Source organism: Mustela putorius, unplaced genomic scaffold (genome assembly GCF_011764305.1).
Source record: "Mustela putorius furo isolate JIRA1106 unplaced genomic scaffold, ASM1176430v1.1 tig00003853_pilon_pilon_pilon, whole genome shotgun sequence".
Taxonomy (NCBI): domain Eukaryota; kingdom Metazoa; phylum Chordata; class Mammalia; order Carnivora; family Mustelidae; genus Mustela; species Mustela putorius.
In genome coordinates this window covers 38040968-38066939 of record NW_025422005.1, presented here as the reverse complement: position 1 = coordinate 38066939, position 25972 = coordinate 38040968, and the positions used below count along the sequence as shown (strand labels likewise).

General features: G+C 47.5%; 2 protein-coding genes across 7 annotated transcripts in view; both read left to right on the top strand.

The window, feature by feature from the left end:
- The window catches only part of AGBL4 (AGBL carboxypeptidase 4), a 1601862-nt gene that overhangs the window by 1365987 nt on the left and 209903 nt on the right, over positions 1-25972 (top strand). The gene's annotated exons all lie outside the window — the stretch shown is intronic.
- BEND5 (BEN domain containing 5) overlaps positions 1582-25972 on the top strand; it is a 46320-nt gene continuing 21929 nt past the window's right edge. The window contains exons 1-4 of one of the 6 annotated variants that reach the window (XM_013064822.2): positions 1896-1990; positions 16302-16524; positions 16790-16923; positions 19090-19474. In XM_013064822.2, coding sequence (XP_012920276.1) covers positions 16819-16923; positions 19090-19474 — 490 coding nt within the window. In that variant the 5' untranslated portion in view covers positions 1896-1990; positions 16302-16524; positions 16790-16818. Of the gene's footprint in view, positions 1991-16301; positions 16525-16789; positions 16924-19089; positions 19475-25972 lie in introns of all 6 variants that reach the window. The other 5 variants (XR_006601747.1, XM_045064493.1, XR_001182221.2 and 2 more) reach the window with 5 other exon arrangements.

Below are 25972 nucleotides of genomic sequence, written 5' to 3'. Positions count from 1 at the left end.
TTGTGCATTTATCTTTTTCTTACAGCTTGAATTCAATGAAATGATTTTTTAAAAAAATATAACATTAATTAAGTCTGCCACCCCCAACAAATATTCCTCTATGAGAACACTTTTCTCACAATAATATAATTACTTACTTACACATTTTTAATACTCCTGGATGGGACTGCAAGGGTTTTGAGGAGAGGGAAGGTGTTACTCATTTAGTAACCTAATTTTGGCCCAGGTGTCCAAAACCAAGACTTCGTTTCTGATAACACTATCAAACACTGCTAGGAATCTAGGTGGTTTGTCCATTCTGTTCATCCCTCTGTGACTAGCGCCTAGCCAGAATCTGGCATATATATAGCGCTTACCCAAACAATATTTGGTTGCTTGAACATAAGAATGAATTACTGGATAGCTGGATGAATGAGGATTTCTATTTATTATTCTTCTCAACCCAAAATTTTAGTCCCTACCAGGTGCCAGGTCTGGGGCGGGGAATTGGGGATAAAAGTACCCAAATTTGGTATAAAAGCCCATCCTCTTGGAGGCATCCCTGTGAGAGTGCTGGCCCCCTCTGATGTGGAATGTGGTTCCTGTGAGCAGAGCCCAGTCAGCCCCTTTTTAGTTGTTCAGGTCTTGTCTGGGGCATCCAAGGGCCTCCACGCTCTCTTCTGCCTACTATCCTGCGGACAGCAAAGACTGGTATTCCACGGAGTTCCATTCCTGAACTCAAGGCATTCCAAAATGCCCAGCTAATCCTGGGGTTGCCTCCCTCAGAGTACACCTCCACTCCCTCCTTCTTTCCAACTGGTCCCAGCTCTAAGAAAGGCATGCGGTGGACGTGCCTCAGTGGAGAAAGACTACAGGGCAGAGGGGCGCCCCCTGCTCCCTCTGGCTGAGAGCTGCCCTCGACCAACCCTCCACCACCTCAGCCAGCTGGTCCAACTGGAAATCCCAGACAAGCCCCAGTTCTGGTCAGAACTAGTTTGGCAGCTTTGGGGAAACGTTTCTGGCTGACAGACCCTCCCCACAGCAGGAGTTGGCAGTTTTGCAAAAAAAGAAGAAAGAAGAAAGAAGAAGAAGTAGAAGAAAGAAAGAAGAAAAAGAAGAAAGAAGGGGAAAAGATACACGAACTAAAGGAGCTAAGAGGAGTGGCTGCAATTATTTGAAACACTCCAAAATTCTGCTTGCTTGCAAGTGCAAGTTTACACTTCGGGATCCCAACAAGATTGACCCCCTCCCAGGCCCTGCGTTCATTCTCCCACACTCTCTCCTCTCTTTTGCAATGCAGTTTTGTTGCGATTCAGTTTGTTTTGAGCGCGACTGTTGAAGCAATATAATACTCCCTGCACGCAGCGCGACTTTTGGTCAATGCATTTTTTTTTCCTTCTCCTGCAATGCTACTGTTATTATTATTATTATTATTATTATTATTATTGCAATTCAATCTCCCTGCCCTTTCCTCTCCCTACGCGAATCGCGCTCCGGCTGTGATTGCTCGGGTCTGACTTTGCGAGTGGCGGTGCGCTTCCAAACCCCCCTCACCCGCCCCCCGCCCCCTTCCCCCCCTCCCTCTCTTTTCCGCGCCCAGGCGAGAGCAGCCGATTGGCAGAGCGGTGCTTTCAGGAACAATAACAGTGGGGGGAGCCCGGGTCCCGGGGAGCCGCCCCCGCCCCCCGGCCCGGCCGCGCGGCTCGCGCCCCCCGCCGGGTCCCCACCTCCGCGCCCGCCCCGCGGGCTGACCGGCCCGACCGGGGCCCGCCCCCGGCGCCCACCATGTACGCCTTTGTGCGGTTCCTGGAGGACAACGTCTGCTACGCGCTGCCAGTGTCGTGCGTGCGCGACTTCAGCCCCCGCTCGCGGCTGGATTTTGACAACCAGAAGGTGTACGCCGTGTACCGGGGTCCGGAGGAGCTGGGCGCCGGGCCCGAGAGCCCCCCGCGCGCCTCCCGCGACTGGGGCGCGCTGCTGCTCCACAAGGCCCAGATCCTGGCGCTGGCAGGTGAGCAAGCGGGCCGGGAGGGACGGCGGGACCCGCGCGGGGGCAGGGACCCGGGGTAGAGGGGGTCGGGGGGAGCCTCTGCTCGCCCCGGCCTCCTCCGCCCGCCTCCTAGGCTTTTCTTTTGGGGATGGGGGGGGGTCTCAAAAAGGCCAGACCAGTTAAAAACACCGGATGGTCCCCTTTGTCTTCCCCGCCTCCCCGACACTCCCGCGCTGTCAGTATGTCTTCACCGCTCGGTATGTGTCTGTCGTCCTCTTTCTGTTTCTGTCTGTTCTCCTGGCCCCTTCACTTTTTCTTTTCTCTCCCCTCCTTTGCACTCTTATTTCTCTGCTTCTCACCTTCTCTTTGGTCCTTCCCCTCTCTGCTCCTTCCGTCTCAAGTTTCTCTGTCTCTCTTCCTTTAAGGCCCTTGGTGCCTCTTGGAACTGAGGAGGCAAGGTGGATATTGTCAGACTCTTGTAGGTGTGAGTCTCTCTTCACAGAGGGAAGCTGTGACATCCTTGTCCCATCCCGGTCACCATTGGACAGGATGGGGAGGCCTTGATCGCTGGGTGCTACTCTCTTCTGCCCCTTCCTGGCTAGGTGACAGAGGTGAAGAGGTAGTGGCACTCAGCATCCCTGAGCCTCCACACCCCTTTTGAATCTCCCAGAAGGCTCTCTGAGTGAGAGGGAAGTGAGGGCAAGGAAAGAATTGCTGGTCAGAATAAGACCAGACCTCCCATTCCTGCTTTCTCAGGGCCCTGACAGAGAGAGAAGGTAGGTGGTCTCAGCCCCATTTTGACAGATGAGGACACTGAGGTTCAGCTGGTGACAGGACAAGAAACCAGCCCTTTCAGCCTACTACGCCAAGTTCTTTCTGCTACATGAGACACCTTTTCCTTTGTAAAGTCAGTGGACCCTCTTTCCCAGCTAGCAGTAGGAGACTTAGGTACAGACAAGAGAGGAAGAAGTTAGTATCACTTCCGTTCTAGGGAGCAGCCTTTTAGCTGCTGCTGCGGGTGGGGGTACCCCGGAGTGGGCAGAGACAGCCAGCCTGCTCTCTGCTTGCAAGGGAAGACCAGGGTTAGGAGCTGAATGAAGATGGTGTCGTTTTAAGACCTTTCCCAATTCTTCCAGCTTTTTTTTTTTTTTTCTTTCTGACATTTGTCCTGAAAGATGAAGCCAGCATGTGATCGTATTTAAATGTGGCAGATAGAGAAACTGGCTTGAAACCGAGAAGTGACCTGCCTAGGGTCCCATGGCAAATGAGCAATGGATTAGAACTCTAGCCCATGACTCCTGTTCTTTTACAGCACCTCCTGTGGCCTCTGGAAGTCAGGTTTGCACTCGAGGAGTGGAAGAAGAACTAAAAACCCACCAGCACCCTGAGTACTTTTTGACAGACCGCACCCTTACCACCCCTCTGGCAAGCCCTAGGGTACAGTGGCGTAGACCCATTCACAACACCTGGTGACAGCTGGGTCCAGAAAAACAGAATGAGGAGAAGTATGTAGAAAAGGGAAGCCTGTGTAGCTGATTAGGTTTTATTTTGTTTGTTTGCTTGCTTTTAATTACCCAAGGGAAGGGACTGGGTGATTATTCCCTAAGAGTATAGGCCTGAGGAAGTTGTAACTAGGCTGTAACCTCAGCTTTGCTTGGGCTAGAAGAAAAGAAGGTATGCTTCTTGATGATTGTATTATACTCCTAGATCTGGAAGGGCCTCAGGAGAGGAGGAAGCCATGTATGTCAGAAGGAGTCAGTGGTATGTATGTGACTTGGTGTGTAATGGCTGTTTCCCACCATTAGAGATTGTCCATTCATTCATTTATTCATTCAGCAAACATGAACATGGCTTGGCTCTTCAAGCGCCGCAGAGAGGCTGCGAGGCAGTTGCGGTCCTCACTGACACTGATTTTAAAAAAAGAAGAAAGTTCTCATAAGTAAGACATGTAGTTCTTGGTCTGAGAACCATGAATCTTGAATCTATGGACTTTTCATCCTCCAAGTTGGAATGTTGATAAATCTCTAGGGTTATTAAAAACAACACAAAAAATCTAGGCAACATCTGGAAGTTGGCAGAGCAGATCCAGAGAAGAACCATGGCGCCAGTTTGAGCAAAGTGATTTGAAAAATGCTCTCCCCCACCTCCTCACTACTTTTTTGGGAGGAGACGGGGTGGGGGGTGGGGGCAGTGATGGGGGAACCAACTTGAGGTTGGCTAGACCACATTTCAAATTCCAATCAGCTGGTTAATTTTTAAATTGGCGCTGCTGCTCTGGCTGCAGATCTGGCTGGAAGGGCCAGGGTGGGTTTGGGGATTCATTTACCCTGAGAGAACTCTCCTATGTGTCTTAAAACTCCATCTTGACTTGAATGTGGTGGCTCTGAGAATTGCTGGCAGTCACTTCCTCTTAAAGAGCTGTCTTCTGGCATCTCCCAGCTATAAATACCACCATGTTGTGGCATCAGACGGGAGGAGGTGAGCTCTCCAGGGGGAGGTAGAGATGGCTTTGGGTTAGTGAATTAACCACGAGTTAGTTGATCTCTCTCTGGCACCAACAGCCTGGGTTCAAGGGGCAGTTTTTGGGCTACTTCATGGCTGTTGGTGCAAAGTTGGTACTTTACTGAGTATTGCCAGGCCAACCCAGAGCTGTCTTAAGTGGACCTCTTCTTGAATCCAGAAAATGTCAAAGCCAGCTGCTGTGAGACATGGTGGTTTATGCCATGGTTTCATGTGTGTCAGACCCCGTGGGACAGCCCTCTTCTCAACAAAGGGTGATTTCAGTCCAAGGGAAAAAGAAACAAACCCACCTTTATTGATAGTTTCACTATGAGCCTGTGCGTTGTCCCTGCTCATCCTCCCTGGAACCCTGTTGGTAGAGATTGCTGTTGATCTCTGAGGACACTGAGGCTCAGAGACTGACCTGCTAATAAATGGCAAAGCTAGCCTCAGAACACAGGCCGTGCTTGGCACTGCCCTTCCTAAAGTAGCTGATGTTCCTGTTAGCCACACAGCATGCATGCAAGAAATGACCATGAAGCTTGGGGCTCAAGGCAAGTTTTTGAGCCAGTGGACAGTTTTCATTTCTGAGTTCTCAAGCTCATTCTGCTCTTCCTCTTCCTGTCTTACCAGCATCCCTCCTACAGAGCGCACACACACTACCTTGCCCTCTCCTCCATGAGTTGTCATTGTCCTGAGGAAATCTCCAAGGAGCTCCCATCCTCCACAGGAGAACCACATATCTCAAGACTTGGTTGACCTTTGGTCTCTCCTTGCTCATTGTCCTTTATTTGCCACACAGGTTGTGAAAATGAGAGCTACACATGCGGAGAGCTTGCCATTATCTAACTGCAGTTTGGCCTGCTACTGGGGCTCTTGGTATTGAATTTGGTGGTTTCTACAGGACAAACACTGGCTCTCTAGGCTCAGAGTCTTACAATACCACATCATTCTGTCCAAGCACCTGTGCTCTGTTATTATTATTTGGGTGTGCTAAATTCCTTTTGTTCTCAAATACCCCCTTACTACTTCCTGTATGCCAGGCCCAATGCTGTAGTAAGCCAAGGCACCAGTGCACCAGGACATCGGAGGTGCTGGCTCTGAATGACAGCATGACCTGGAGCCACAGAGTTCACTTCTCAGGCCCTGCCGAATACAGGTTTTTGTCAGGGGCAGACTGATGAAGAAGAAATGGGCATTATCCTCAAGGAATATGTAGTCTTAGGACTTGACATGAGTGCTAACTAGAGGTAGAAGCCAGGCACTGGTGGGGAAGGGGCAAAGGTGGGGGCAGAGAAAGGGCCGATTCTAGGTGCCCTGTCCAGATTCTTCTTTAAGCCTTCCCTTTCCAGCTCCACTCCCACTGCCTGCATTCAGGCCTGTAGCAGCTTTTATTTGTCTAAACCAGTGCAAGGACCCTCTAATCGCTCACCCTGTCTCCAGCCTCTTTTCTAAGTTGCTGTCCAAATAATCTTCTAAAACACAGTCTTGGGTCAATTCGCCTCTCTCCTTAGAAACTTCTATAGCTCCCTGTTGCCTCTAAATTAAACGTCAGCTTCTCCGCCTGGCATTTGTAGTGGCCCCCGCCCCACACTACTTCTCCAGCTTCGCCCACTGTTCTCACTTTCCCTAGACCTGTGGTGTTTCATTCCCTCTTGAGAAAAGACCCGCACGCACTCTTTTGAACCAACCAAGATGGATTGTCTGACATGGGGCCCGTGCCCATGGCTTCCAGTGGGGAAGGCTAACATGTGACATGTTTGTGGTCCAGCGAGCTGAGGGCTATGATAGAGGAGGGGACAAAATATACTGGAATCCCCACCCACCCACCCCCGACCCCGCAAGCCTCAAGGGTGTTCCCTGCCCTACCCTCTGCCCCCAGAGGGGACACTCTCTCCTCAGAGCTCTCCCTTTACTCTGCTTATCCCTTGCTTATGGATCTTAGCATTTTGTGTTTTGCTTCAGTTAGTCATGAATGTGCGTATCTTCCTTAGCAGCCAGTGATCTCCTCCAGGACAGGGCCCTGCCTTCCTTGTCTCTGCATCTGCAGTGCCCAGCACATGGTCCACACCAGCCAGCCCGTGCCGAACTCATGAACTTTGGGAAGACAGGTGTATTTATTATGTTTGGGAAGCGGAAGTCGGGAAGGACAGGAACCTCTGTAGCAGCAACTTGTTTTTCAGAGCAGAAACCTGCAGTGGGATTTTGAGGTTTCATTCAGTGTTGTTCATCTGGAAAAAGTCAACATTCTTTATCACTGCCTTGACTAGAAAAACCCCACACTTGGGGGAAATAGCTTCCAAAGCCACGTTCTTCTTGCTTTGGTAATTTTAGCTCATTCAGGGCTCAGGTCCCAGCTTGGCATTGTCAGTCCAAATAGATCACTTGCTCCAGAAATGCTTTGGAACTTCTACAAAGTTAGCAACGAAGCAGGGGACTAGCCGATTTCATATGCAAAGATTGTTGCATGTCATCAGTGAGAGACTGCCAACAAAAGGATTTATTTTTTTTTAAAAAAGCGAGTGAAAACTTTTAATTTAGGTTTTGACATGTTCTGCTAATACACATTGGAGCAAAGATTGGAACTTGCCTGCTGTCATCTGTTGCAGATTCCACTGAAATGTTAACCATTGCAGGCTTAGTCTGATGTGATTTCGCTGTTCAAGAACCACATACTCCTTACAAAGAAATGGGACATGCTACAGAGTACTTCAGAGTTCTAGCTCACAGGATGAAAGAAAAAATTGCCCCAGGCAAGCTGAGGTCATACTCTTTTGTGTAATGTTCTGGTATGCAAGAACACACTAGTTTTTGTTTTTAAAAACACACCAGAAAAATAAATAAATAAATAAATAAAATAAAAGCACACCAGAAAAGTGGAGTTCATGTTTAGATCTTTGACTCCAGGATGAGTTTTCTTTCCACTTTGTCTACCTGCTTTGTGTTATAAGCTCCTTCAAGAGAAAGATGTGTGTACTCTTCATTTTAAAATGCTTACCAGAAGAGTGTACATGCCCTGAAGAGGTTTTCTCTGATTTATTTCATTTTTGTGGGTATTGAGTTCTGCGAGGTGGACAGACATATGCTGAAGGGAAATGCAGAGGAATGGGCATTGTTTTTTGCTTTCTAGCACTAATTTGTTAAATATTTATGAAGTACTCAGCAGGTTCCAGGTTCAGTGCTAGAAATCTCTGTATACTTTGTCTGCATCCCCATGAAGAGGGCTACTCATCTGACCTGGGAGAAGCAGGCTCTTCAGACAGTTATTGAGCAGGAACTATAGGTGCCAGGCAATGGGCTGCGTCTTCCCACATGCTGAGGGCTTGCGGAGAAGTGTGGGTCAGTTCATTCAGGAAGCGTGACGCCTAAAGTAAGGTGGCAGTGGTCATGATGGGTCTGAGATGGACTAAGAAAGGAGGATCCATGGAACTTGGCCAGTGCCTGGTTGTGGTGAGAATGATGTGGTGATCTGGCCTCTCCTCCCTCCATGGGGAGCACTAGAAGAGCAGTTGGTTGGAAGAGGAGGTGATGAGGTTAGCTTGAGACAGGTTGAATCTTAGGGGCCCATGGGACAGCTGGGGGGACGCTCCTGGAGAGCAGTCAGGCACGTGGTCAAGGTTCAGGACAGCACTCTGAAACTGGGCTGAAGATCCCAGTGTGGAAGTCATTGGCCACAGGACTGGTGAGGTCACAGCAGGAGAGGGTGCAGAGTAAAGAATGAGACAAGGCAGAACTGTTCAGAACATCAGCTTTTAAGGGCACAGCTGAAGAGGAAGAGCCCAAAAAAGGTAACTGGGAAGAAATGAACAGAGACGGATGGAGAGAGAATCGAGTGATAAGCAGGGCAGATGGGTGTCTTGAAAAATCAAGCTAAGAGAGAGGTCCTTGGATCCCAGATCTAGGCTTGTTTTTGTTTCTCTTAACTACATACAACTGCTTCTTCCTCTGAGCTTTTGGTTAGACATAGAATAGGGCAGCTAAATATATACGGAAGTGAAGAAAAGATTTGCATGGCATGATATTTTGGTAGTGTTCAGTGTCTGAGTTTTGCTCCCAGTGGAGGAAGGATCAGTCCTGTTCTTTGGGGTCCAGAAAGCAGAGTTGGATACAAAGAGTGGAATTCATAGGGATTGGTGGGAGCATCATGGTAATAGCAGAGAGAGCAGATGAACAATTGGAAGGAGTTCCAGCATCATGATGAGCTCATGATCACTGGAGGTGGTAAGCACATCAAGAATATTCTGGAATGAAATCCTGTCCTATGGGAGAATTTGGTTAGGTGACCTCTAGGTCAGTTCCTTAAATGTTAAGGCGGAAGTATTAGAGAACTGAAAGAAAATGGACTCTGAAGTCAGACAGTCTGGGTTCCAGTGGTAACTCTGCTACTTAGAAGTGAAGTGAGATTAATTCACATCTCTCAGTCTCCAGTGCTCATGTGTGATGTAGAGATGGTAATTCGCTGCTTGCCCACTGTGTTACTTAGCTAGGGAATACAGAAAAGTGTCTGGCACATAGTAGGTATTTGCTCAATAGAGGCAGCTGTTAAGGACTGTGGCAGCTAGGAGTTCCTGGGAAGAGAATAGCTTGGGTACCACCGTTTGTGGAAAGGAGTGATTTTAGAGGAACAAGCACATGGAAGAAGCAGACCAGTTTAAAATTTAACATGTGTGTTTTAAATCCTCCTGGGGCTTGGCTTCAGCATGAAAGGCTAGTGATCCTTTGTATGTTTTGCCCCTTTGTGACCCTGTGCTGGGGCCATTTCTTACCCCAGCAAATGAGCCAGCAGGATGAAGTTCCTGGTTTTGTTCGTGCCCCAGCCCTGTGCCAAGGCCAGTGAGGCAGCAGGAGTGAGAGCGAGGATACCTACTGAAACCCAGTTAGCAGTTTCTTCGCCTCCTTTTTTGAATGGTGTCAGGACATTTCTGGTAGTGTGCCCACCGGGAGGGATTAGGTCATCTACTCTTACTCTGCCCTGCACAGAAGAGAAAGAGACCTAGAATTCCGGATGACTGGCCCATGGTTATAGAGCTGAAGGACCGTAAGGTCTTCTCATCTAGTCCTTGTGTTTTACGGAGAAGAAAACCAAGAGGAAGAGGAGCTGACAGCCAGAGAGGCAGTTGCAGAGCCAGGCCTCGAACCAGTGTTGCCTGATTTCTTTCTGCTCTACCACATTAGGCACTCTTCTTTGTGTTGTCTTGACTGGATATAATCCTTGAAACTTGAGAATTTTGTCTGCCTTGGATTTTATAAAAACAAACACCATAGGCTAGAGAACACAACGTGCATGTCTTCTTGGTGGCATGTCTGTTTTTAATGCAAACATCATAAGACTTTATAGGATTTTTGTACATATGAAAAACTTCAAACTTGCATGTAGATATTTTTAAAACAAGACAAACCTTTGTACACATTTTATGTTTAGCTTCTCAGAATTTCATCCTGGCTAACAAACCCACACCACATTCAACTCTCTGCTATTGGATCCTTTCCATGATCCAGCATGATTTTATGCAAAATGGGAGTCAAGACAATCCCTTTCTCATTTTTCCTGTATACTACAGACTCTTCAGGACTTTTTTCACTTTTGAAGACGGACTTACTTCACATTTTCTGTCCACTTGCCTATTTTCTAAAACACTATTTGCTTATTACTCTGCCTCCATTAATGGAATGTTTCTCTCTCTCTCAGGTTAATAACAGATACCAGGTTCTTCAATATTTCGGAAGAGTAGCTTCTACCAGATTTTATGACTTTGAATCAGGACTCTGGGGATTATTTAGAGCTTGGGGGACTTGATAAGCTTGTAGTTCAGGAGTCTGCCATCTCTTCATACTGGTACAGTGCTCATCTCAGTTTGGGAATTTATCATGGCATTCTTTTGGGTGTAAGCAAGGTCTTAGGAGAAAGGCAGGCACTTTGGAAGTTATATTGACACACTCATCATTTTATATGTGCCTTTTAGTTCAGCTGAGGAAGTTTTAGCAACTTGGTCATTTTTCTGTTGTTCTTCCTATAGGATGATTACATGATAGGAACAGGGCCCAAGTGTCATGCAGACCTGATTTGAGATGCTATCTCTGCTATATAATAGTTTGATGTCTTTGGCAAGCCATCTCACTTCTTTGAGCCTCAATTTCTGCCTCAGTGGAGCCATGATGGGGATTAAGTGTATAGATGTCTGTAAAGAATTTGGCGTGGGCCCTGGCACATAGTAGGTGCTTACTCAGTATTTGTTGCATGGATGGATGCAATTAGCTGAAAAGGAGGAGGAAATAGTTGATGTCCAAATCCTTGGTGGGTTTTTTTTCACCTTAAAAATTAGAAAGTCAGAACAGTAAAGGTTGTCTCTTCAGAGGCTACATATTTGTTTATAGGAGAACTGATTATTTAATCTTCAGCTTGGAACAGTTTAAAAGCAGGTTGACTAGAGAGTTTTCCTTGTCCATCTGAGTCCACTGCTAGTTTCTTACATGGTTTCCTGGAATTCCAAGCCAGAAGCACACGCCAAAGCTACATTAAAATGCTACATGAAGTTATTTGCTGTCCTAGATGATCCACACCACTGTTCACCTTCATTAATGTGACCAGTCAAGAGTTATAGCTTCTTGCCACCCTGCGTTCAGTCTCCTCCTCACACCTCATCCGTCTTGCTTGCCAGTGCCACATTAATCTTCCCCAAACATCTCTCTTATCACGTCTCCATCTGTGGCAGGTACCTGCAGTGGTTCTCTTTGCTGGGGGATAAAAGCCGAGCACGGGACCCACAGGGACAGACTGAGAGCAGCTCTTCATTCAACACCTATGACAAGCAAGGCTCTGTGCTGGGTGTTTTACACACACCATCTTTTGGAAAACAGTTTATCATTTCCATGTTACGGATAATGAACCTGAGACCCAGACAGGTTAAGTAGCTTGCCCAAGTTCCCAAAGTTAGTATGCGTAAGAGCCAGAATTTCAAACAAGGACCACCTCATTCAAAGGACTGTGCTGCTTTTAGTAGATCTTGGACCTCCCTGTCCCAGCGATTTCTTTCCCATTGGATGATGACAGTGATTGTTCGTAAATCTTCTGTGGACTAGATGTAGATGTGAGGTATCACGTTCAATCAGGATTAGGGTCAGGAAGGCCTAGAGACTGGGGGTTTGCCCCACATGAGCCAGCCTCTCTCAGGAAGTCAAACCTTGCATTCTGGTTGGAGTCCTTAGCACATACTGGGTTGGAAGGGTCCAAAAGACAAGGGACACTTAGTATTGTGTTCAACTCAAAACAGAGCCCAGTGAATGTGCACTGCCTGAAGTAAAGGATGAACAGAGGCCCCGGGTCGTCTTGAGCCCTTATCCCTAGAGCACCAGTCAAGATGGAGACTAATGTGCGTTACCACAGAACCCAAAACTAGTTAGCTTTCAGGAGCCTCAAGATCCTCCCCAGCCAAGTATCCAGATCAGGAGGCATAGGATTGGAGGGACGATCTGCTTCTGCTCCTTTCTGGAACTCACTCTTGTCATTTCAGAACCTCCTGTACTGCTGAGTCTACCTTTTCAAGGAATTCATCTAAGCCCCAAGGCCCGGCTACAACCTGTTTCTGTTATGCCTGGTGATGGTCACTGCTTTCTGGGGACTTCCTGAGGACAGAGGCATCTGGAAGGAGAGTGGGAGTAAAGTGGTCTTCTGCTTTGATCTCTGGACTGGGGAATTTGGATGTTTTCATCCTTACCCATCCTTCATTCATTCAGCATTTATTCTGGTTCTGCCATGTTGCAGGCCTCTTTTTAGAGAGGATAAACATGGGCTTAGGAGGTAGAGAGACCTAGATCAAATTCTGGCTCTGCACCTTCCTATCTGGGTGGTTTGGGGCCTTTGAGTCTCATTTCTTTTTTAGTGGGGAAAAAAGTTGTGGCTAATACTATGTAATTGCAGGGTTGTTGTGAAGTGTAGTAATAAGCAAAGAGCCTTATGGTGGAACCTGATAGGTAGTAGACATTCTTCAAGTGGTAACCTGTTTTTTAGTTGAAGTATAGTAACATAAAATTCACTATTTTAACCATTTTAAAATATGTACAAATCAGTGGTTCTTAGTATATTCGCTGTGTTCTGTAACCATCTTCACTGTCCAATCATGGACAATCATCATGTTGTAGCATCTGCCACACTTCATTTATTTTTATGGCTGCATAATATTCCATTGCATGGCTAGACCACATTTTTTTTATCCATTCATCAACTGATAAGCAATTGAGTTGTTTCCACCTTTTACCTATCATGAAGAGTGTTCCTGTGATCATTCATGTACAAGTTTTTGTAGATATGTTTTCATCTCTCTTATGTGTATACCTAGAAGTGGAATGCTGGGTCATATGATAATTTTATATTTAACATTTTGAGGAATTGTCAACGGCTCCCCATTTTATATGCCCACCAGTAATGAATGAGGGTTCCGGTTTCTCTACATCCTCCCAACGTTTGTTGCATTTCTTCTCTGTCCCTTCTTTTTTTTTTTTACTATGGCCATCTTCTTGCAAAGTGGTATCTCATTATGTTTTTGATTTGCCTTTCCCTAATGACTGGTGATTGTGAGCATCTTTTCTTATGCTATTGGTGTAGCCTCATTTTTATTATTCTTGCATTAAACATTTTTGTTGGATGAGTCCCTATTGTATGGCCAGGCCTAGGATATGGGCCCAGTGCTGAGGTTACTCACACTCCATCCAGTGGGGAAGGTAGACCTCAAACCTGATGATTGCAACGTGGTAAGAAAAGAGGCTACAGAGAGGTATGTACGATGCATACGGAGGCCTTGGAGGAAGAAGGAGGAGAGAAATGGAGGTTGAGTGGAGTTTGTCAACAGACAGGAAAGATTGGGGACATTCCAGTTACATGGGAGAGCATGGAGCCTTGGGTATAGCTAGCTGGTGGGGGCGCGGCCTCCTGCTGTCAGGTAGGGAGTGGAGCACTGCAGGCAGACAGCAGGCAGGTCTCCACCTGAAAAAAGCAAGCCAACAGCAGGCTCTGAGCCAGCAGTAGGCTCTCCTGAGCTTTGCCATCCACCATATACACAGGGCTCTGTTGCTTTCAAGGTACATCTACTCACTATTTGATTCCCACTTGAGGTACATTCTATCTCCATTTCTACAGAAAAAGAAAAATGCCACTCATTGATATTGCAAGTTCGCCTGACTTCTTGCCCCACCAAATGGCAGGACTGGACTTGGACTTGTCTGACTCGTAGTTTTTTCCACACCTGTTTGCCGACCTCAGTTCCTCTTCCCTCGGCATTCAGGGTCATTTATTCTCTAAGCCCCAGTCACCTTTACTTCCTCCCTCACCTCTTTTTTTTGCCTGTAACTGAACCATGTTTTATAAGCATTCCAGTCTAAATAGTTTCCCAGCCTTCCTTTTTAAGTTTCTAGTCTTTGTCCCTTTGATGTGATCTGGATCCTTACCATCCTTATACGGCTGTCCTTTGATGAGCACTGACTGCCCACGTACCATTCACTCCCATCAAGTACTTAATAGAACTTGATACAGAAGTGGTCATCTTCCCAGCATCCTGGCAGAGTGATTGAGGCACAGATGAGGAAGCAGGATCAGAGATGTAAAGTAACTTACCCAAGATCACTCAGTAAGGAGTCTAGCTCAGATGCCACCTCCTCTCAGAAGCCTGCCGTGGTTGCACTGACCAAAGTGTTCTCCCTTGGCCCTGAGATCCTATAGCAGTTATTGCCCCCTTATGCAGACTCACCAGGTGAGATCTTGGCTTATCTTTTTCCTTGGTTTTTATCTTGTGCCCCCACAGTTGGGTGCTCAGGCTCCATGTTCTGGGCCCAGGCTAGAACCTGTAAGTATAAATAATCAGTAAATGTTATGCTGAGGCGTAAGAAGAAATGCTCTAGATGCTGGTTATCGGGTCTGGGTTCTCATACTCTTCGTGTTTTGACACTAACTTCTGTGACCTTGCGCAGTTAGTGAGTTCTGCAGAATGAGCACCCAGCCTGTGCTGCGCTCCCTGCAGCCCCCTGCATCGTTGAGTGGAAGGATGAGTGGACTTCACCATCTGGAGCCTCAGTCTCCTCACCTGTATTTTGAAAGTGTTGAAGGAGATGATCTGAGGATTGTTCTCAGTGCAAATATTAGCTCATTTTGTGCATTTGAATGATCGCCTCTCTCCAGCCACCTTGAACCTGAGCCCCACAGTAGCTCCACAGTTTCAGCTCAGGGAGGCAGAGCCTAGCTTGTCATTTCTAGTTTGGCATCTACATCTCAAACCTTTGCCCTTGAATTTGTCAAACTGACAACTGCTCGGGAGCTTTGCCCCAACACATTCAGAAGTCCTAACACCACCTTCTCATCCTCTGTATCTGTTTTTTCATATGTGAAAACACCCAGCTGCCCCGTTTGGGGATAACTTCATTTGAAGCACTTTCTTTAGTTTTTATATTTCAGCAGCTTTTTGACGTAGAGTCTACAATGATTTATAGGAGAAGGAAGTTGCTGCTCTGTGGAAAGATCACAGTCCCTGCTATTGTTCAGGCCTAGCTCATTGGCTGTGTTTTATAGGCATAAAAAGAACAAAAACAGGCCTTTCTTGTGAAAAACAGAACCTGAGGATTGTTCCTCCAGTTAGTGGGAAAGGCCGTTTTCACCTCTGACCAGGAGAGGGTTGTTAACAAAGACTAGTCATTTTTCCTGGGCAGGTCCCTTGCACTCTACACTCTTCTTAAGTCATTCCTTTATTATTTTTTTTTAAATTGTGTCTTTATTTACCATATGTTTAAGGAAATAAAAATTATTCCGAGCATGTTGCTAGTGTCAGTCTTAATGTTGTGTTCGTTGAGAGCCTCGTGTGTACTTGGCACTGTTCGGTGAGTTAGGTGAATTATTGCTGCTGTCCCCCCAGCTTCATTACAGAGCACACACCTGAGCTCCGTGAGAGCCCTCACGCTTTCCTCCTCGGCCTGCCACACAGGAGCTGAGGTTCCCACTGAGCTCTCTCCAGCACCAACAGGCTTCCTTCCTATGACTCTTTGGGAAGATGTGGCATTTGACTAGATTCTAGAATAGTTGTGTGCTTATAAGCTGCCTTCTCAGCTTTACTAACAAGTTGTGAAGAGAGAAGCCTGGCTTGGGGGAAGTGTAAGAGAGTGTTTAACACACACACATATGCATGCACACACACACTCACACATAAAGACCCTCAGAGACTGTGTTTAACCAGCTACCTGGCCACGTGCCACATCCAGCATTGGGCAACATGCTCGAAAGTGCATTTGGGATAGAGCAGTGGGAACCTTTGAGGAATCAAAGACACAATAATTCCCAGAATCTCAGTTCAAGCCCAGAACACAAGACCCCACCCTATTTACCACAAGGGGCCAGCTCCAGGTTCAAGTTTCTACCTTTAGAACTCTGCTCTTTGAATTTTCCCTTTTGACATCTACAGCGAAAGACAGATCTGGGAGATAAACTTTGACATCTGTGCAGGAGGAAAAAAAATTCTCTTTTAGATTGTCTGAAGTTGGGCTCAGAGAATGAGAAAGTGAGAAGTCCTATCCCTTTGTATTTGTATAGCACCTTCCAGTTCGTAGTTCAAATTGGTGTATATGGTTATCACACGTAAGCACTGGGCGAGATGCCAGACTCCTGGCTCTTCCTCAGACTCCTGCCTTGGGCAGTCCCCTTCTTTCCTCTGGGTTTGAGTTCCCTCATCTGTGAAATGAGAGAGTTGGACCAGTTGGTCAGCAGGGCCCCTCAAACTCTGTCGTTCTGTGATTTGATTCCAGTAAAAAGGCAGTAAATGTTACCTGTTAACTCTTCTTCTGTCTGTCTTGACCTCAGCCTGTCCTGTGTCGGGACTGTGGGGAGGCCCTGCCTCCAGAAGAGCCGTCGTCCCTTTCATGCTTACTGGCACCTGAGATGGCAGAAAAACACCACATTTTCCTGAGAATTCACTTGGCTTGGAAGGATCTTGATTGTTGAGGGATCCACAGGCTAGTTTAGACCAAATAGCAATCTAACGGCCATTCCAGTTCCAAGATTCCATGAAAGGCTACCCTTTAAGGTATGCTTGACGCAACCCCTAAGCAAAATTACTGGACATGATTTCAGTGCTTTGTACAGTGGTGCTTACAGCGTATGCCTTTGACCCTAGAGCTTGACCTGCACTGCTGCTTTTAGGAGCCTTCTTGCAGGTGGGACAGGTCTTGGGTTTGTTTGCTTTTCCTTTTTAACTGGTCTGGCCTCAATCATTTGCTTGCACTTGAGGTTTTGGGTATTTTGAGCGTTTTGACTCATAATGAACCTTGTTCTCTTGATATGCATTTTAGAAGACAAATCTGATCTTGAAAACAGTGTGATGCAGAAGAAAATAAAAATCCCCAAACTTTCTCTCAATCATGTAGAAGAAGATGGGGAGGTTAAAGATTATGGGGATGAAGATTTACAGCTTAGACACATCAAGGTAACAAAATCTTTCCTTTTTTTTTTTCCTTTTTGGAAGTTCATGGGGACATTGTCAGAGTCTTGATAGCTAAAGAGTTCCCCTCTGGCCTCTTTGCCCCATAGAAATGTTTTCTGGGGATTTTTTTCAGGTTGGGCGAGTCTTGGGACAACCACTGTGCATCTGCCTTGCTGGCCAGCTTTCCAGGAGCCCTGAGTCATGCTGTGCCACCACGCTGCTCAACGGCCCCATCTAGGCAGTATTATCACTGCTGAGTATTTGGAACAGTGCCCTTTCCTCTGTGAACTATAGCTCTGAGCTCCAGGAATATTAAACAGTCATTCTCGAGCAGTAGTTCAGAGCCAGTCACTATCAGATCGCCCCAAACAGCTAAGGGTAGACTCGATAGGAAGCAGAATGTGCCAGGATTACACAAAGGAGTTTGTGGACCCTGGGTTGAAAGAAAACTTTTACATGAAGTTGTATTTCCTTTGATGTTCTTCCCAGTTGGTCTCCTCTAGCTTTCACTTGTAAACCCACTGAATATCTTGTTCAACAAACCAGACTTTTTTTTTCCTATAGAATGGGTACCCCAGAGGAAGGGAGGAGAAAGAAGGCTGCCTTCTTCATTGACCGTGGTCTGATATTGGACACAAGGCCAAGGATAGCCCCAGGGCACAGTCCCAAATATGCATCTGGGTTCAGGTGATGCATTCATTGCACCTGTGCTGTGGGCCTGGCCTTGTCCCTGGTCAAGGAGACTAGGCAGACGTGGTCACTGCCCTTGCTGGTCTCACAGTGTAATGATGCAGACAGTATCTCAAGTGATCAGTACAATTTTAGCGGATAAGTTCATTTAAACTAGCAGCAACTTATCCCGATGGATAAAATTATAGGATAGGATTTTTGTCATGTAACTCAATCTCAGCACCATGTTGTTTTTGTTTTGTTTTGTTTTGTTTTTTCATTAAACACCCAGAAATTTATCGAGAGGTTAAGGCAGGCTTGACCTGATGCAGTTAGTTTGTCTGGAATCCGCTGTCCTTAGTTGTCTGCAGCCTCCCAGAAGTGCCCCAGTCGGGAGAGCGCCTGGCCCTCCTGCCCTGAGTGAGGAATTCAGTTGGTCCTGTAACTCCCACTCCCCCACAATGGAAGCTTTGTCTACTTGAGCTGAAATTTCCTCAGGCAGCTGAAACCCCAGCCCCTAGATAGTCCTGGATAATTTTCTTCTCAATGAACTATGCTCTGTATATCCACTGTCTTGCTAAGCTTCATCTTGGCGAGAGTCCGAGGAGAGGCTGGCAGATGTGGGGGAGGCGGCCTCGTACTGGAAGCAGGGCTCTAGGTTCTGGATCTGCTCTGTCTGCAAGCTCTCCATGTGAGCCCAAGCGTGGTCCTTCCCCTCTAGGAGCCTCAGTGTCCTCACCTGGAAAATGAGGGAGTTAAACTGAAGGAACTTGCAGTTCCAGCATTCTTTGAACTTTGCAGTTAAGTAAACATTTATCAAGCCCCTGCCAAGTGCCAGTTCTGAGTAGGCAGTGGAGAAACAGAGAAAATAAGACACGGCTCCTGCCCTCGATTAGAACAGATTAGAGTTCTTAGCGTCCTTCCCAATGAAAGCATTCTTGAGGAAAATGTTACTGGTGGAATGCCCTTTGGTTTCTGTGTGCTGGGGGCGGGGGAGGTGGGTGTTTTGTTTTGTCTTGGGGTGTTTTGCCTTTTATGTTTCTGTTGTTGAAGAGATTTGAGTGTGGACTCCCCTGGGATGGTTTGGCCTGGCCTGATTTCTCACAGATTCTCCACCGATAAACATGGAACACCCCTGTGAGCAAGTCACGGCCTAGGCCCTGGGGGTGGGGTGGGGGCTGGAGTTGGTAAGGGTGGGCATGGTGGACTATGCTCCCCGGAGGCAGAGTCATAGAAGGGATAGAGCACCGGCCTGGGAAACCAGAGTCCCGGCTCTGTCACCAACCGACTGTGTGACCTTAGGCAAGACCCTTCCCCACCTCGAATCTCCGTTTCCCCGTTTGTAAAATGAAAGGCTTTGACTGAGTGTTTGCACAGGTTTCTCCAGGCACTGATGTTCTGTGGTTCTGTGATTCTAGGATTGTCTGGGGAAATATTGAGCCGCAGTCCAAGAAAGTCCCAGCTGCCCTTGCCTGAACTGATTCTCGTTGTCCTACACAGAGACCCGAGGGGCGGAAGCCGAGCGAAGCGGCGCATAAGAGCATTGAGGCCGTGGTGGCCCGGCTGGAGAAGCAGAACGGCCTGAGCCTGGGCCACAGCACGTGTCCGGAGGAGGTCTTCGTGGAGGCCTCGCCGGGCATGGAGGACATGGACAGTCTGGAGGATGCCGTCGTGCCCCGGGCTCTGTATGAGGAGCTGCTGCGCAACTACCAGCAGCAGCAGGAGGAGATGCGCCACCTCCAGCAGGAGCTGGAGCGGACTCGGAGGCAGCTGGTCCAGCAGGCCAAGAAGCTCAAGGAGTACGGGGCACTTGTGTCGGAAATGAAGGAGCTCCGGGACCTCAACCGGAGGCTCCAGGACGTGCTGCTCCTGAGGCTTGGCAGTGGTGAGTGCCCCGGCAGGCCACCTACCACTCCACACGGCGGGGGGCGGGGGGAGGCTTGGTGCAGCTCTTCTCCAGGGAGGGCATGAGGGACACGAGGGCCAAGTGCCCTCGAGGCTAGTGAAGGGCAGACACTTCGCTCAGCAGTCCCCCAAGGTAGAGCCGCCCCCCTCTGGCAGGGAGTCTGACAGGAGCTTCTGAGGGCAGTGGCCTCAGCTACCTGGAACCCGGTAGGGAACATGGAGAAGTGTGGCGCAGAGAACCGGGGCCACCACTCATTCCTGCACTCGTTCAGCAAGAGGCGGTCCCAAGGGTTGAAGGAAACCTCTCCAGGGCAGTTTCAGGAACGTGAAGAGAGCTACACATGGTCCTAAAAGAGTGTAGTTAAGTCAGAAAGTGATAAATACCATAAGGGGCATGAGGATAAAATGAGAGAGTTCAGAGTTTGGAGAGGTTGTTTGTAACTGAGGGAGACGTCAGGAAGGAGGTGGTCCTTGAAGCAGGCCTTGGAGGTTGGGGATATCTCAAGGCCGGAGAGGAGGCAGAGGGCAGCAGCCCCTGAGGGTGGGAGAGTGCCCTGAGCCTGCTGAGAAGAGATACTGCACGTGTGCTTTGAGGACAGGGGTCGAAGACCTTGAAAACCAGGCCAGCTGGAACGTTGGACTTGTTTGGGAAGGAATGAAAAACACTAAAGAGCTTTTGAGCAAGAGGCACATGACCTTAGGAGGATTAACATAAAGATGTAGAAAACTCCTTTGGTTTCCTCGTAGAAGAACTTAAGAGGCTCTTAATGCTGCAAGCGATATTAACAAACCAGGTTTTTGGGTTTTCTCATATAATGTGGTTTGGAAGCAGGAATCAGGAAATTTGAAAGGCAGCAGCCTGGACAGCAGGGGGAAATGACTGCCTCGCAGAGAGAACAAGAAAGAAACACTCTCAGAACACAAGACTCCAGAATTGTAAAAGATAGAGGCCAGTCACTATTGCGGAAACCAGTGTAACAAGGTTCACAGCCACCACATCCCCAGAGGACAATCGTTACTAAGCCTGTGCCAGTGGTTTTTTTGCTTAAAAATGGGAGCAATCTAGTCTAGAAACACACAAGTTCTATTCCCAAAGTTTGAATCAAATATAATTTTGCACTCAAGAAGGAAGGTTTCTGTTATCAGATAATAGATTTCTATGTAAAGCCTCATTTATTCTGCTTTGATGCTTAGGTAGATGTGCTCTTACCCTACCTCACTTATATTCATAGCTGTCTTTTATATCTTAGAGTGGGTCCCGGAGACAGTGTCTCAGTAGATCTTCAGAATGGCTCAGGTAGTCAGCTGAGAGGTTTTCCATGCCTTTGGCACAGAGAAGGAAACTGAGGATGGGACTTACCCAGAGCCACTGGGGAGGCAGATACAGAACTCACGTCAGACCAAGTCCCCTTATAATCTAGGCCGGTGGTTTCCCCACTTTCTGACTCGGCCTTGGTCTTGGCCCTTCTCCCAGGTCATAGCCTGTAGAGGTGTGAAGTGGCAGTAAAGGTCACATGTGGTAGGCAACCTGAAGAGTTATTAAAATTCAACCTCGAAATAAAAATCTTAAAAGGAAGCCCTAACTGCAAAATTTCACAGAAGCTATGTTGGTCTTGGAGTTGGGATGGGGGATAGGGAGAGAATTGAAATTTTCAGAAAGAAGAAGTGTTTCCTCGTCTTCAAATGAGTAATTTTTATTTTCACTGCACCTTGTATGCTACACCTTTTGTAAAATTCTTGTGGGGAAAAAGCATACTAACAGCAAAAACTCCCCACGCCATTGTCTCAACTCCTGGGGAAACTCCCTGCTTTGTATGATCATGAACTGGGCTTAAACTCCAGAAACCTGGACCAAACTCCTGGACCTCTGGGGCAATAAGACACTGCATTTTGCATCATTACGTGCCTCTTTAGTCATAAAAACAGACTAACTTGACCTCAGCCATAGTTTCAGTGTCTTGAACTTCCTAGGCTCTCCTACCCCACAGGCCTTGATTGCCATCATGAGGACCAGTGGTGGGCTCTTCCCTGCTCAGTCACCATTGTCTTCATAGTGGACGGGCTGAATGGAAGTCAGCTCAGGCTGCCAGTGTGTGTGGAGCACCCATGACTACGGGTAGGGGGCCGTGGGCATCCTAGAACACTACACTCACCATCCCTGACCTGTGAGAGCTTAAAGTCTGTTGATTAGCACTTGTTGATTGGAGAATCATAATGTGCCAAGTTCTAAGACAAGTCCATAAGAAAATAACAGAAGGGTTTCTACCCTGAGGGGAATTTGTATGTTTTCACAGACATAGTCTAGTCTTCGGAATCAGCCAAGCCTGGATTCAGCTTCCCTACTTCCCAACTCTGGCTTTGGGAACTTTCTTTCCTCCCCTTCTTCCTTGTTTCCTTTCCTCCTTCCCTCTGTTCTTCCACAGTTATTCACTGGTCTTCTGCTATGTGCTAGGCATTTTGCCTAGTGGTGAGAGGTTGATATGTTTAAGATATAGCCCTTGCCCTCTGCCCTTCAAGAGGTCAGAGTTCGATGAAGGAGATAGCCACTGACACAACTAGTGACCGCACAAGGCATAAATGTTACTAGAAGGACAAAAGCACGTGGGGCTGTGGGACTGCAGAAGAGGGGCATCCACCAAATTTGGGGGGACTGGAGAAGAAAGACTTCCTGAAGGAAATGACATCTAAGCTGGAACCTGAAGGGTGAATGTTTGTTACTCAGACCTGAGTGAGTACATGGGGAGAGTGAGGAGCGATTGAGGCAGAGAGCACCTCTCTGACCCTTGGTGTTCTCATCTGTCAAGTGGAAATAATAATACCCCTCTTAGCATGGTGCCTGGCATTCTGGTTGGTGCCCACTTAACTGTCAGCTTTTTTTTTTTTCACGCCATTTAGTGGCAGGGACCCAGTTTGGTTTTTAACTCTGTCCTCCTAACCATAATTGACTGTAAAGCCTTGGGTAGGTTAACTAACTTCCATGTCTGTCAGGGTCTTCTGTTATAGAAGGGTGATATGTATACATATACATACTATAACTTAGTCAGCCAACATTGACCAGATGCTTTCTGAGCTTAGGGGCCTGGAGAGACACAAAGAAGTCTAAGACACTGGAAGTTGAAGTTGGGGTGTGGGTAGTGATGGGGGTAAATATGTAAGCATGTAGTTGAAATGCAGTGTGATGAGTCCTGGAAGGGGGTGGGTGGCTAGCTTAGCCTTTGAAGGTGGAACTCTCTTAGTGAGTCTGGGAAGACACCCCCTGCTGTAATAGCTCCTCATCTGTGCACATCATCAAGACACTGCTAACATGGCAAAGAGCCAGCAAGTGACTAAGACCCTCTTTGTTTCTTGGCTTTATGTGTCCTCTGAGAGCACATGCTGAGCTGTACCATCCGTGGCCCCCTGGGCCTAACTCAGGCATTATTCTTAGAGGCCCTTCCTTGCATATTCCCCTATCCACCTTGCCTGGGGGTGCAGCTCAATGGCCTTTGTCCAGCTGGGGTGCTGGATCATCTACACCATAACAGGCAGATTCAGAGGCAAAAGAGGTCAATAGGTCACCAATGCTCAGTTTTAAAAAGAAGGCTCCCTCCCTGCCTGGAAGCATCATTGCTGACTCCCCCAGTCCTTGTGATCCTGCAGGTGGTGGATGAGAAGGGGCAGAGAGCAGGAGCCTGACCCCTTGAGCCCAATGGGGACCTCAGAGTGGTGAGCAGACCTTCTAGCCGCCAGGAGTTGTAACAGTGCTCCTGGTGGAGGTCAGGGGCTAACAGGCAAGAGGACAGCAGCAAGACAGGATGAGAAGATGTTTCCGAGACTTCCCTAGATGGCTCACTCCTTCATTTGTGCCCTTAATAATTCAGCTTTCATTCATTCCACAAATACACATAAGCGGGGTTTAACGGGAAAGATTCTCTAGAGCATGGAGTCCTGGAGAGGTGAAAGAGCTTACCCAGGAAATGGACTGGGGCTGCTAATGCGGAGACAAGCCCAGACAGCGTCACAAGCCCATTCCGGGGAGGTCTCCTGACACCTGGTCCCATGTGACTCTCTCTGGGCCCTCACCTGCACAGCCTTCTTTAACCTTTGGACTTCACTGCCACAGATGTGGAGGTGACTCCTGCCCCCACTCCCCACAGAAGACATCTCTGTGAAACAGAACTTTCCTTTCTGTGATGGGAGCATGGGAAACAAAGAGGGTCTTAGTCACTTGCTGAGGGGAAGGAGCCCCACTCTCCCCCTGAGCGTCTCTGCTCTCAGGCCCTCTGTGACAGCGTCAAACTTAAGTGAGGAAGCACATGTCAAGAATAAAGCCCTGTGGGCATAAAGCATATTATGTTTAATAAATGCCGATCTTTTTCCTCTTGTGCCCTCTTTGGCCCACCCTCTCCCAAGGAAGTAAATGCTGAGGACCCAGAAAGCATGCGGACAGTCCAACTGATATTTACCTGCGCATATGTTCATTATGTTGATTCATTCACCAATTACTACCGAGGACATCCTTTGTGCCAGGACTGCATTAGGTGCTCGGCATATAGAAACAAACAAGACGGTCCCGTTTTTAAACATTTACAAGTTAGAGCACTGGAGCCATGTTTATTGAACTGGGGCTCAGCAGACTCAGAGCTCCAGGGGCTTGAAGGGAGGCACACTGGAAAGCCAGTTGCAAGGGGAGCTGTGGTGTGCGAGAGAGACTCCATGGTCCCTCTTGCTTTCTCTTCGGCTACATTCCTTGTCCGTAGATGTCAAAGGCAAAAGCTTAGACATTGTTCTCAGTGTTAGCAGAAGTGCCTCTTAGATAGTTATATCCATTTTGGTGTGATTCAAGTGATTCTTTTTTTAGTCCAGCTAAAGCTGGACTTATTCCTCTGTGAGGAATAATGGAGTGGAAGACATAATCCCGGCCTTCAAGATACACAGTCCAGTGGGGAGCACAGACGTGCACACAGCACGACACCAGGGAGAACAAAACAAGGGTTATCATTGCAGGAGGAAGGAATATACTGGTTTTAGATTTGGGGTGTGCTTTGTCAGGGAATGGAGGCAGATGATGGATCCTGACCCAAAAGAGGGTGTAATGACATAATAATGAGCGTAATAATGGTAATTCACACATGCATGACACCACGGGTTTGAAAGCACCTTGACATTTTTATGTCCTCGAATTATTGCGATAGCCCTATTGTGAGGCCAGCTAAAGAGGATTATTCCCATTTGAGTGAGGAGAAGCAAAAACAAGAGCTCACATTCCCTGTTGGCCAGATCACAGGCTGGTTGAAAATTTGAAGGGGAAAGCCATTGTCTGTAAATCTGTCTTGGCTCTTTAGGGCTGGGTTTCTATCGCCTCTGGTCCCCTCTGGGCTCATGCCTTGTGTTCTGTCCAAGGTCCGTTAAAATACCAGCTTTGATCTTTAAAATCCTTTGCGGTTGGAGCTAGATTCTTTAAGCACAGGTCTCTGATGGTGCCTTTGAAAAGGCAGCTAATGTCAGCCAAGTGCTTCCTGCTGACTTTCCCCTATGCCGAGGCAGCCTGGGCTTTGGCAACAGATACTACTCGAATTTGAATCTCAGCTCTCTGGGTCAGTACCTGTGCAACTTCAAGTAAATGACTGAGCCCTTCACAGCCTCTATTTTCTCCTTGGTAAAATGGCTATCTTTAATGCCTACTCAGTGATTAAGGGCCTGCATGGGCCCGAGGTCAGAAGTACTGGGGTTTTGAACCCTGACTTTTCCGTGGTCTAATTTGTTACCTTGAGCAAGTTACTTAAATTTCTGGGCCTTAGTTACCTCCTCTGTAAAGTGGAATCAATGAGAGTACCAACCATTATAGTTCTTATGAGGAGTAAGTGAGCAGATGTATGAGAAGATCTCTGTCCGGGGGCTGGTACGTAGTAAGTGTGCAGTAGGTCCAGCATATGATGTAGGATCATTGGAGGATGTACATGGGATAATATTTGTGTAATGCTTGGCATATAGAGTCATTGTCCTGCCACAGAGCACAGGTAAGGTTGTTTTGGCATATCTAAATCTTTGGTCAACCCCCTAATGCCTCCTGGAGATTTTTGCTTCCTCTGGTAAGTCCTCAGAAATCATTCTTAAATGGGCCATTTTACAACTTTGCCTGGCCTCAAGCTCAAGTTCACTGGTCTGTAGTTTATAGAATTTTCCCTCCACCCACTGTTCCTGAACAGAATTCTCTTTTCCCATCCCCAGTCCTCAACCAGGAGTCCTCAACCACCACTCCTTTTGACCCCCTCAGTCCTTCAGCCGTCACTGTTTATGGCTCAGTTTCCTTCTTGCTGGGGCTCTCCCGGGGCACCTTCACCGCAGGATGCTTTTCCGTCTCCTACAGCCTCAGTTCATTTCATTCATGTGGAATCTGAACAGATCCATCCTCATGAAGCAACAGAGGGTTAAGATGAATGGATGGACTAAGTCTGGTTTGCCTGGTTCAGCGGGGCCCAGAGTCTGGCCACACCCT